Source organism: Antedon mediterranea, chromosome 6 (genome assembly GCF_964355755.1).
Source record: "Antedon mediterranea chromosome 6, ecAntMedi1.1, whole genome shotgun sequence".
NCBI lineage: Eukaryota > Metazoa > Echinodermata > Crinoidea > Comatulida > Antedonidae > Antedon > Antedon mediterranea.
The window spans coordinates 28,169,800-28,182,321 of record NC_092675.1 but is presented as its reverse complement, the minus strand read 5'-3'; the positions used below and the strand labels follow the sequence as shown (position 1 = coordinate 28,182,321).

The following is a 12,522-nucleotide window of genomic DNA, read 5'->3' as shown; positions in this document are numbered from 1 at the left end:
TGTATCATGGACCTCTGGGTTGGTTTTATAGTTGGTGGTGGTTTTACACATGTCAGTATAGTAAATCGATCTCATTTGTCATATTCACATTCGCGATATATTTAATGGTCTAAAACATTTTTTATTATAATGGTTTCATACTTTCTGAGTATTGTATTTTATCACATCTATTACAGGCTTTTATTGCATGCTACTTTAATGTGATTTTTAGTAATCAATATTTATTAGTTCAGTATTACGATGCTATAAGGAATATTAGATAGAAACTAGCTTTGTAATAAATATTGATGTTTGTTACGTAGAAATTATTTATGAATATGCTTTACAGTAATGATATGAATGAAATTGGTTATAATATATGAGGAAGATCATTAGTAGTGGAACTAGAAAAAAACAAAACTGTGTTGAAGAATAAAACGAGGAAGCACATCCCAGATTCCTTGCATGCTCGCAATGAATTGAAATGTCCTAAGTTGTTTCTAGGTCGTCGGCCATAGCAAATCAAAAGCTCCCTCAAGTGGTTGTGCTGAAGACGATACTACTGTTGGTGTAGCTGGTCGGTGGTTGGTAATGATTACTGTATTGAATTTATATTCAATCAAAAATAATTTGACAATATTTCTTTTTTTTAATTTTATCCAGGGTGGAGATTTGGTATGGGATGCGATGTCACCTATTCCTAAACGTAAAGCACCATCGCCAAGTCCAACTCCGACATTACAACCTTATTTGGTGAAATGGTATAGGACTGATAAGGCAATAGCAATGTATCTTAGCAATGGAACATTCCAGGTATGGCAAGCAAAAATGGATTTATTATTTTGTATTTCAAAAATACTGTCTCTATTTAGATAAGTATCTTATTAGTACTTTAATTAATCTCATTTTCACTATATAATAATTTATAATTTAAAAAATTTTTATTTATTGTTTTATTTTACAGCTAAATTTCTTTGAGGATCATACTAAAGTAATCCTCAGCTATAACAACAGTGATCATCTGTTGACATACATCAACCAAGATCGTATTTCAAGTACTTATCGTCTACTACACGTTGCGCACCACGGATGTAGTGCTGAACTTTCTTCCCGTCTTGTCTATATGCGAGAGGTACTCGATAAATTGTCAGCAACTTCCGAAGAGGAGTGACTCTCTTGTACGAGATAAGACGAAATAAATTGTGCAAAGACTGATGTTTCAATGCTGCCCAAACTTCCCTTTTTCGTTCTGAATAATTTGCATACAATTTGCATATTAATTTGCATATTAATTTAATATATTAATATTAGACCAGTATAAAATGAAGAAGATAAAGTGTAGAATTAATTTGTTTGGGAAATGTGATCATTCTTAATAATAATTAATAATGAAGTACAAGATTTGAAGAAGCCAACTAGAGGGTCAAACCAGGGAGGTATTTTTATATTTTTATACCTCCCTGGTCAAACTAATCGGCCTGAAATCATCAAATTTTCAGTGGTTGTAATACATGTTTGTGATTGGTCAAATCCACCTTTGTTGCTATAGCAGCCAGGGGCTGATATCCAGAAGGGAAGAAATTATTTGCATTCTACGAAAAATGCAGAAAACAAATGTTTTTCATCGTCTCTGGTGTAAACAATAAAAAAAAATAATTGACAAAATTTCAAAAAATGTAGTCCTACAATGAAAAAAATATGGCTCTTTTGTTGCTAAAATATACAGTCATGTACTCTACTATAGCACCCTCAATCTTACCTCAGGAAAATAACTATATGCCATTAATGTGTGTGCCGTGCTACTATACATTTAAATTGCCAAATATGGGCATTTCATTTCACAGTATTATTACGAAAGTTTAAATGAATTATCAAGAATTTATTGAATGAAGCTATATATTATTTTGTTTATTATATAGCTTTAAAAATTGTGGAATATGTTACTTTTTTTTGTTTCTTTGTGTTTATTAATTTGTATGTATTAAGTTGCATTTCAATTTTTGTATATTTTGTATATTATTTTTGTAAATGGCTTTAAAACTGACACTGCTAAAGAACGTTTTGTAAAACACACTCCCTAAAAAAATTCTCATGATATTGTTGAGCATGGACATTCATAAATGTCTTCCCTATGTCATCACATTGTGGTATTTGTAGATACCAGTAAATAGTAAATATAATCAAATCAAGCAATCATGGAAGATGAACAAAAATAATATGATGAAACAGTAAAATGAACCTAAAGAACAACAAATGTTTGTAATAAATTTTCATAGAAATGCAAGTGTAAAAAATATGTTTGTTTAAAACAATTATGTATAAAATATATACTGTGTTAAAAAATGTGTGAATATTTGTTTTTGTGATATAGTTTCCCATCCTATAAATTAGATTGCCCTTAATATCCTTCCTGGAGGTCATTACAATCAGTATATTGGGTACACTACTTACCGTATGTATCCAATCCCAGAATCGTCATTTGATAGTAAAAGGTAAAGGCGAGTCCTGTGTTCTCTGAACGTAGGGGAATGAGCTGTTAGGAGCTCATTGTACTAAGCCTCGGCATTATGTGGTAGGGTAGGGTAGTTCCTTTCCACGCCGCCTTTTCTCCCTAGTATTTTCAACCAGGTACTCATTTACAGCTGAGTGGACTGGGAGTTGTCGGGAATTGAACCCGGGTCTATCTGTATGACAGTCAAGTGTCCTAACCACTCGGCTATCCAACTCCATTTGATAGTACCATTATAATTATGAGTAATCTTATTCTCAATATACTTTTTCTCTAAAAAATTTTGTGAGAGTTCTGTACAAATTGTTCACCATTGATATGAAAGGAGGACCAACAAGTTAAGAATACTTTTGGTTCTCATTAAAATTTACTGCAATATCAAATGTTTGTTCCATTTTTATTTACATTTGTATTTTTGTATTTTTCCAGGTGATTTTTCTTCCACAAAAAAATGATACATAGTTAGAACCGTTCAGAAGGCCGGCGGAACGTTGAAATTGGGATTCAATTCAATTCAACTTTTATTTCAGACAATTGTCCATATGGTATAATACATTAAAAAAAAAAGATGAAGGAGAGAGGACCAAAACTTTTATCTATTGGTATATAATGCCTCTCTCCATTTGTAGTACATGTTTGAATCCATTAACAAATATTTATATATACAAATTAACATTCTGTTTTCGCTTTTCATTATTCTTGTAAGAAATCGGAAAGTCGAAATCCTCAAATATTCATAAAATGATGGAATATTGTTTTCCACAAACAAATCTGGTTTGTTCCAACAACATCCGGAAAGCATCATTATAACAAACTTTAAGTCGGTTGATATCTTTTTTAAAACGATTAGACCATAAAGGAGAACCATACATGTTAGTACAATATGATCAATTACCAACGTAAATGTGTGTACATTTTTGCGACCAGTTAAATGGTTGTCGGCAGAATTTCCTGTCAGTGGAATGTCCTGTCGATGAAAATGACCGGTAGGCGAAAGGTTCGGTCGGTGAAACGTCCAGTCAGCAAATAGTTTGTGTACCAGTTGTCTGTCGGCGAAGTGGTGTTTGTCAAAACGTCCCGTCACCTTACACCGCTTAGCAAAGAAAGCGGGAGAAAATCGTACTAGACGGCGGGTCAACCTTCGTATCGATGATTTTATTATAATAATGTTAACATTTTATTTATTTATTTTACAGAGCGCATTACATTAAAACCTCAATGCACTGCACAGTTGATGAAAAAGTTTATTTAAAACAATTTGAAAAGTTTTAAAAATATTTATACTGAACGGACGCATTGTCTCTCTTATTTAGTTACGTTTGTAGATATTTTTATGTTTTTACTCTGAAATATTATGACAAAGGCAATCTAACAACAGAACGACGAGCTTGCCTTATCAAGATAGGAACTCGTAAAAGTCCTTTGATTCTATGATTGGCTGCGACAAATTCATAATAGTTTTGTATCGAATTCTCTGGCACCATACGTTTCATTATTTTATTTTGGTACTTTTAAAAGTCCAATGTGTCATGAAGGTTTAATAGGTATAGTACTTAATTAATAGGTATAGTACTTAATTAATAGGTATATGACTTAATTAATAGGTTTAGTACTTAATTAATAGATATAGTACTTAATTAATAGGTAGAGTACTTAATTAATAGGTAGAGTACTTAATTAATAGGTATAGTACTTAATTAATAGGTATAGTACTTAATTAATAGGAATAGTACTTAATTAATAGGTATAGTGCTTAATTAATAGGTATAGTGCTTAATTAATAGGTATAGTGCTTAATTAATAGGTATAGTGCTTAATTAATAGGTATAGTGCTTAATTAATAGGTATAGTGCTTAATTAATAGGTATAGTGCTTAATTAATAGGTATAGTGCTTAATTAATAGGTTTAGTGCTTAATTAATAGGTATAGTGCTTAATTAATAGGTATAGTGCTTAATTAATAGGTATAGTGCTTAATTAATAGGTATAGTGCTTAATTAATAGGTATAGTGCTTAATTAATAGGTATAGTACTTAATTAATAGGTATAGTACTTAGTTAATAGGTATAGTACTTAGTTAATAGGTATAGTACTTAGTTAATAGGTATAGTACTTAATTAATAGGTATAGTACTTAATTAATAGGTATAGTACTTAATTAATAGGTAGAGTACTTAATTAATAGGTAGAGTACTTAATTAATAGGTAGAGTACTTAATTAATAGGTAGAGTACTTAATTAATAGGTAGAGTACTTAATTAATAGGTAGAGTACTTAATTAATAGGTAGAGTACTTAATTAATAGGTAGAGTACTTAATTAATAGGTAGAGTACTTAATTAATAGGTAGAGTACTTAATTAATAGGTATAGTACTTAATTTTTTTCACCACAATTTATGATATGTTTGTATTTTTATTTTTCAGTCCTGTTGTTAGATTGCCTTAGTTACACACAAATGCGATTTTGCGACTAGGAATTCGTGTCATCACACGGCGGACGAACAGTATAATAATGCGAAGATTCATTATCTTAACACATACAAAAGTTTCTAAATATCTATTCTTTAATTCATTCATTTATTTGATAAAAACAATTACAATATCAAAATAGAAATAGAAAATCGTATGAGAAGATTAAGCAATATACTAAGAATAATAAGGTATAAACCTTTCCATTAAAAGCAGAAAACATGTTATCAAAGATTAACATTCAAATAGGCCTATTAAAAAAAAGTTGTTAGAAATTAATTAGTATATAATTACAAATATCAATCTATTTTTATGGAGTTTGATTAAATGCTATGTATTTATAGCCGTTGGATGGGATATGACACACCATATCATCTCCACCATCTCCATTCACATCGGCAATTAAGAACTTATTACCAGACGTACACCAGTTCATCTCTCGCTTCCAATCTGTTCCAGTAAAGGAACCATCTACTCCAGAGTAGGCTATCCATTTTTTACCAGCGCCATCAGTGCAAATCATATCGTCACGTTTATCTTTATTGAAATCGCCGATGAAGATCTCTGCGCCACGGTGGTAGCACCATCCCAAATTTCCTTCCCATGATGTTGTAGTAAATGTGCCGCTCGTTGTCGCTAATGCTACCCACTTATACCCGTTATTATGGTCATGGCAGAGAAGGTCAGCTCTACGATCTCCGTTAAAATCTCCCGTGAAAAGGTGGCCGTTTGTGCCCGTACACCAACCCATATCTCGATACCAATTAGTACCTGAAAAGCTGCCGTCTTGGTTGGCATATGATATCCATTTGTAGCCGTCACGGTTGCGCTGACACAGCATATCGTCTCGGCCGTCTGCGTTGAAGTCGGCGACAAGAATATCACCATCATCTAAACACCAACCTACATTTCTCTCCCAAGATGTACCCAAGAACACACCTCCAGGCTGAGCTAGAGAAACCTTTTTGTAACCCCTACTATCATGACACAGCATATCTGTGCGACCGTCACCGTTAAAATCACCTACAAAAAGTTGAGCCCCGTTGTGGTAGCACCATTGCATATATTTTTTCCATGCACGCTCGGCAATCAAAGATCCATCGCTCCTTTAAAAAAGAATAGTTCTTACATTTAACTAAATAATGTGATATCAGCTTGGCCTATACATTTCCAAGATTAATGCTTTATCGAGTAAATCACACATTCATTTTGTGTTAAATCTGGTTTGGGTATGTATATACGATTTTGTAAGGTATTTTTAATATCGATTAATCTATTTTTTTATTACTGAAAACTTGTTATTTTAAATGCGAAGCGCATAAAGGATTTACGCATTATGTGCTCAGTAGATCCACATTTATTATTTGTTGTTTGAAATGTATTTGGACGGTGTTTGTTTTTTACCGTGAGTAATATATCTCTTTGGAGCCAGTTTTGGTGTTGTGACAGAGCACGTCTTGACTGCCATCTCCATTAAAATCCCCAGCAAATACCTGGTAATGCGATCCTTTACAAAGTCCCATAGTTTGTTTCCACGCCGAACCCACGAATACATCAACAGTATCTTTTAATGTGACAAAAATAAAAGAAGATATTGAAATTACACACACATTCATTTCATTTTTAGTTTTTATCATGATTGTTTAATGTTTACCTGTGCACTTATTCAAGTTACCGGCCAATCACTCGCCCGTCCACTCTTCAAACACATTTTACAGTAGCCTAACTTTATTTTAGGTTTTAGAGGTAGGGCTACTTTCAATTTATAAAAGCGCCTTCCCTCGGGAATTACGGTATCAGATGATGTTTAACGTGCTTTTTGCATTTTTATACACTAGTCCAGATCCCTGTGTCAAAAAAAGTGCCTTCGTGTGCAGATCATGGGGAAAGTGTAAACATTGTGTTTTATGAATATTTGAATCATGCTGGTTATAAAAATCCATGTTTTCCCAAACCCAAATTTCTAAAATTCATCTTTGACCTCTGACCTCAATTTGAATGTTTTGACCAATTGAAAACAAAATGGTCATATCTTTGCAACGCTTAGATTAAATGAAATAATTTTAGTGTCAAATTATTTGGGAGATGCATGTTAATATTCGTTCTAACGGAAAGTTTGTTCAAAAATGGAAAAAGGAAATCTTATAGATTATCTGAAGAGGTGGCAAGAAGAGAAAACCAAGGGCTGGAAAGAGAAATATTCCTACATGGAGATTCTTGATAATATTATTAAAGAAATGTTGTAAAACAGAAATCGGGCAAAAAGAGTGCATATTAAGGTTTAACGCGCAGTGCGCGTGGAAAAAACTGCGCACTAATGGCATTTTTTTAAACGCTTAAAATTGCCTGAAACGTACTCTAATTTCATCTAAAATAAATTTGTCAGTTTTGACAATTTTAAACGTGCGTTATATGCGCTACGCACGTAATTGTATTTCCATATGATGAAATATGACCTGAAATTTATGAGTACCAAATTTTATTTTAATTGTGATTCATGCTTGTGAAGCATGATTACAAACGTGATTTCGTTAAATCGTGCGTAGACCACGTAATTTTTGATTCCGCACCATAAAAACATAACCACATCGATCCCATCCACAATTATACACACAATATTGTATTATATTTATAGTAACACAATGATACTATTTTGTAGTAGAATTCATCGCACTGTTATATACAATTTACCAAGCATTTGACATTTATTTTAATAAACGCCTTCCCAAATAAAACATAACTTTGAATAATAATCGCGCTCCCTCCCCCCCCCCCCCACCCGCACCCAAACCCAACTATCTAATAAACGCCCATCCACATTTATACACACAATATTGTATTATAAATATATTTATAGTAACACAATGATACTATTTGTAGTCGAATTCATCACACTGTTATCTACAATTTACCAAGCATTTGTTATTCTTTTTTTACCACTTTTCCTATATCTATTAGAGGATTTTATTTGATTATAAATGTTACCATTTATTAAAACTAAAAAGTTAAACAAATCCCTTGAATAAGCACTTCCCTCAAATGAACTCCACCTCCCCACCTCAGCCCTATAAGGGCCCTACCAAACAATATTCACACTATATAGGCCTACTTTAAAATGTTATTAATCACCTAAGACACTGTGAAAAAGAGTAGGTTTAGTTTTACGAATGTCAAACATTTTCAATAATGGTAACCGACAGAAAACGTACAAGGAGAACGTCCTTTTTACACGGGTCATTATCATTCCGAGAACCATCGTCTACACTTCTTCCTAGAGGGGGAGCGAGCGAAGTTACATAAAGGCAGTTAAGATTAGTTGGATGCGAAGAATTCGTAACAACACTGGAAATCTCAATGTATTTTTAACAAAATATGCTATGGTAAAAAAACTGAATCAATCTTTGAATACGGCTCATGCATGATTCACAGGCTGTCGAAAAATATGAACAATTTTTTCTGGAGAGATGTTCTCCATTCATGGTCCTAGTTTATTGCTATTCATAATTCAACGGCATCTACAAACTATAATGTACTAAAAGAACCAATATGGTTGAATGATTCGATTCTAATCAATAACTTTCCAATTTTTTACACCAATTATTATTAGTGTGGCGTAAGGTTCATAAATGATTTAATCTCGGATAGAGGAACCTTGCTTAGTTATGAAAACTTCAAAACACACTATAAGTTGAAAAAAAAAAATTTCCTTAAATACTAAGGATTAACTAGATTTGAACTCGTCACTACGGACGAGTTAGGTTATCCGCAGTGCAAAGGCCACGTGCACGTCATACGTTAGAATATTGCGCGCAGAAAAACGATTAAGGCATTGCAACAATTTCAGTGCGCTCTCTATTTTTCGTCACGTCTGAGTATATACGGTATACACTATATACTGTATACGTACTACATACAGTGCAGAATAGGTGAAAATAAGTGACCAAAGTTATTGACGCTTTTGGACATGATGATGTCATCACAATTTAAAAAATGGTAGATTATGCGAAAGATAATTGATTGGCCTAGATAATATAACAAAATGGAGGGAAATGGAATACGGATAAGTGGAGATGCGCTCTATTAAATGTGATGAGCTATGCGAAAGAGACAAAAATCCTATATTTTATATTCGAGTGGCCATACGATGACGTCACAATGTCCGGTTAGCCATATCGAAGCATGCTTTGATATCTATAACTCATCTACTTCCAGAATCTGAAATTTTAAAAATTTTCATCTCGGAGTTTAGAATCTATGACTTTTTAAAAAAAGGCATAATTTTCACGAATTTTTGAACTTTTTCATCAAAAACGCGCGCAAATTGTTCAATTCTACGTGCTCGTATGACGTGATTTGAAGTCGAAATTGATTGAAAATTGGTAAATTTACTAGAAAAGGCTGAAAAAACAAAAATCAAGCAAAAAAAAGAGGCTTCTGCGCTAAGTGCGCACGCGCGCGTAAAAAATTGCGCATGTGTGGGAATTTTTGAAATGCTCAAAATGACCTGAAACGCGTAGAAAGTTGATTAGAAATTGATTTTACGCATTTTGAAATTTTAAACGCGCGTGCGCTCGTAACTTTATGTGAAACATGCCATTTTTAATCCATAGAAAGTTTGCGCATGATATGACTTAAATGTTCACCAAGTTTCAATACAAAATGACTTTTGGTTTTTAATCTATGATCAATCATTGAAATTCATAAAATCGCGCGTAACTTACGCTGCGCCACTCCAAAATTGTCCAAAATCTTGGCTGCACATCTACAGCTATAGTTCAATGTTATGAAAAATTTACACTATCTTATGGTAGCCAGAAGATAGAGATATGCTGCGGACAAAATTCGTGGAAAAAAAGAAGAATAAAGAAAAAAAAAAAAAAAAAAAAAAAAAAAAAAGATCCTGACAATAACAAGGGGTTATCCGCCAAGTGCGGATAACCAATTTATGCAACTAAATACCCTTCTTTGGGTACAGAAATAAATACTAAATTACAAAACCCAATAAATTTACCCATACTTGAACCAATAACCAAACCCCAAACATGATGTAAAGCTTTCTATAATAAGTTTATTCAAAACAAAGACTTTAACTGTAAAGCTAAACAAAAGTGGGGTAAAATCTCGGAACATGAATGGGAAGGAATTAATGTTGCAACTTTTAATGTGACCCACAACATAAAATTACGATGGTTCCAATATAGACTTAACTACAGTATCCTCACAACTAAAGTTTACCTTAAGATTACTAAGTACATTGACGAAGAACTGCTCCTTTTGTAACATTAAAAGAGAAACAGTTTATCATTTATTCTGTAATATCAGTAGATGGATAAGCAATTTTTTTTTTTTCAATGGTGTTCTCGAAATCTAGATATTCGCATATTTGTATTGGAAAGTGAACTTCTTTTGAGTAATACACCATCCAATAGGATTAATTTACTTTTGTCAATACTAAAGTTTTATATATATAGAAGTAAGTTTTCGGGCCTCCTCTCACCCACCGGCCTCATAAGATTTGTAAAATATTACTTTACAATTAAAAAGTTTAGATGTTTGATTAATAATAGAGCCGAAGAATGGGAAGAGTGGAGTGCCTGGGATAATCTTCTATAACATATATTTGTATCACTCTATATGCTGACTTGACGTGCACAACTGTATTTCCATAAGTTTATAAGAGGGTTTTTATATAGGAGAATTGATTATGTATAATTTTTTTATTTTTACTCTGTTTGATGTCTGCTTTTTTTGTATTCCGATGTATTAAAGAACGATTGAAAATTAAAAAAAAAAAAAAAATGTCAAATTTCAAACGTTGCGACAACGTTTGAATTTTGACAACGACTATAGTATGTTGACGTTTGCAGACGTTGTGCCAACCAATGATAACGACGTCAAACAGACGTTGGATTTATGTTATCGCAAGGCACATTTGTCGGCACATTTTCAACGGAAATACGACGTCGGCAAGACGTTAGACTAACAACCATTAAATTCACGACTTATGGTAAACGTTTTCGTAACGTTGTAACAACGTCGATAATTTGCCCGCGACTTTATCGACGTCTGCCGACGCATGCCGACGCCAATTTGCTAGCTGGGAAAGAACAATATAAACAGGTCGATCCCAAATTACACTCATAGCGATGTTGTTCAGGTCTTTATGGTTCGGGAGAACCCCTTGACGTTAGCATTCACCGCAAATGTGTTTACCGGCGGAAAAAGTAGCTGGCTACGATCGTTGTGCCAATTGCGATCGCGCTATTATTAGAGTGTCATTTCCGGCCAACTAGAGGTGCCATTTAATTTTTGGCGTTTTAAGACCAACTTGAGAGTCGTCGGGCCTCGTCGTACGACGCTGTCTGAGTTGGCCTTTACTTGCTCAACATAGTGACGGTACTAAGATTTTGATGAGTGTAATTTTAAAAGGACATTGAGGCCTAAGAATTTTACGAACTTAGAAAAAAAACATATCGCATCAAACCAGTGCCCATTTGTCACTCAGAGAGAGGTTTGTAATTTTTCAAGGGCACGGCTCCTTGTTGACAAAGAGGAGGAAGCCAGCAAAAATATCAACAGTGGCGAGCGCGAAATGTCAATTTTACTGGGCATTTATAGCCTATTATACTTTCTTTAAACATAGTGATGGATTTGAAAAGAGCGTAATTATCACCTTGGTGTGGTCCGTGTTTAAACCTTTAAAATTAGTAATGGTAGGCCTACTGAGATTATTTCTCTAGTCATAAAAATGCAATTTCCGAGATTTTCAAAATCTGTAAGTTATTGAAACGAGTCATCATGCTTGACTCAATACCCTATAATTATAGTGGTTAACTAATTCTTAACTACGTTCAAACTTACCAGCTCCAGAGGTGTGCAGATTACATGCAACACAGAGAAGTAACACTAACCATGAGTGGAGAATCATCTTACTGAAGGCCATTCAGATGTGTCTTCTTAAGAGGATCAGAAGTAGAAATGATATATTCTGCTCTGTCATCTGTTTATATACACTCGAGCTCGTCGTAAAAGTCTTCATTTCAGGGCAATGGGCGGAGCCTTAAAATAAGAAAGGGGCGGGATAAATCGAATAGTCTTCTTGCCCACGATCATTACCCAATGTCTGAAAGGTAGGCCCTGTATCACTCACTAACGTAACAATCAACCACTCATTTAACATTAACCTCTAAAAAAAAACTTTAAAAAAAAACCATGCAGTGATGACTTGAAGAAATTGGGAGGACATGACATGTACCATACAGAAATGTATGGTCTACTTACCAGCCCGACAAGACAGGTGATTACAGGTGATAACAAAAATCAACCACTAACGTAACAAAAATTAACCCTTAACGTAACAAAAATCAACCATTAATGTAACAATCCATTAACCACTAACGTAACAACAGTTTAACTACTAACGTAACAGAATGCAAACTTCATCAACCATTAACGTAACAAACTTAATTAAAACCACTAACGAACAGCAGTAGAAAATATTAAGAAATCGTAGAGTTCAAAAATTGTTTGTACACATTGAATATTCTTGCTTACCTATACTGTGCT

General features: G+C 33.5%; 2 protein-coding genes across 3 annotated transcripts in view; one reads left to right on the top strand and one right to left on the bottom strand.

Moving 5' to 3' along the window:
* The window catches only part of LOC140051938 (serine/threonine-protein kinase PLK2-like), a 31,401-nt gene extending 28,536 nt beyond the window's left edge, over positions 1–2,865 (top strand). For both annotated transcript variants that reach the window (XM_072097290.1, XM_072097289.1), the window contains 2 exons: positions 643–792; positions 944–2,865. In XM_072097290.1, the coding sequence (XP_071953391.1) occupies positions 643–792; positions 944–1,150 (357 nt within the window). In that variant the 3' untranslated portion in view covers positions 1,151–2,865. The remainder of the gene's footprint in view (positions 1–642; positions 793–943) is intronic.
* A 1,956-nt stretch (positions 2,866–4,821) lies between these two features.
* LOC140052032 (uncharacterized) lies at positions 4,822–11,925 on the bottom strand. Its single transcript, XM_072097403.1, has 3 exons — positions 11,818–11,925; positions 6,361–6,520; positions 4,822–6,062 (listed from the first exon to the last, which is right to left on the bottom strand). Exons 1-3 carry the CDS (start codon positions 11,897–11,899, stop codon positions 5,267–5,269), a joined length of 1,038 nt encoding a protein of 345 aa, XP_071953504.1. The 5' UTR covers positions 11,900–11,925; the 3' UTR covers positions 4,822–5,266.
* Between the last annotated feature and the right edge of the window lie 597 nt (positions 11,926–12,522).

Excerpts from the sequence above, each read along its gene's own strand:
- LOC140052032 (XM_072097403.1), bottom strand. The coding sequence starts at position 11,899 with ATGGCCTTCAGTAAGATGATTCTCCACTCATGGTTAGTGTTACTTCTC. Across the intron at positions 6,521-11,817 it reads TCTGCACACCTCTGGAGCTG|ATACTGTTGATGTATTCGTG; the intron begins GTAAGTTTGAAC and ends TCACATTAAAAG. Across the intron at positions 6,063-6,360 it reads AAAGAGATATATTACTCACG|GAGCGATGGATCTTTGATTG; the intron begins GTAAAAAACAAA and ends TCTTTTTTAAAG.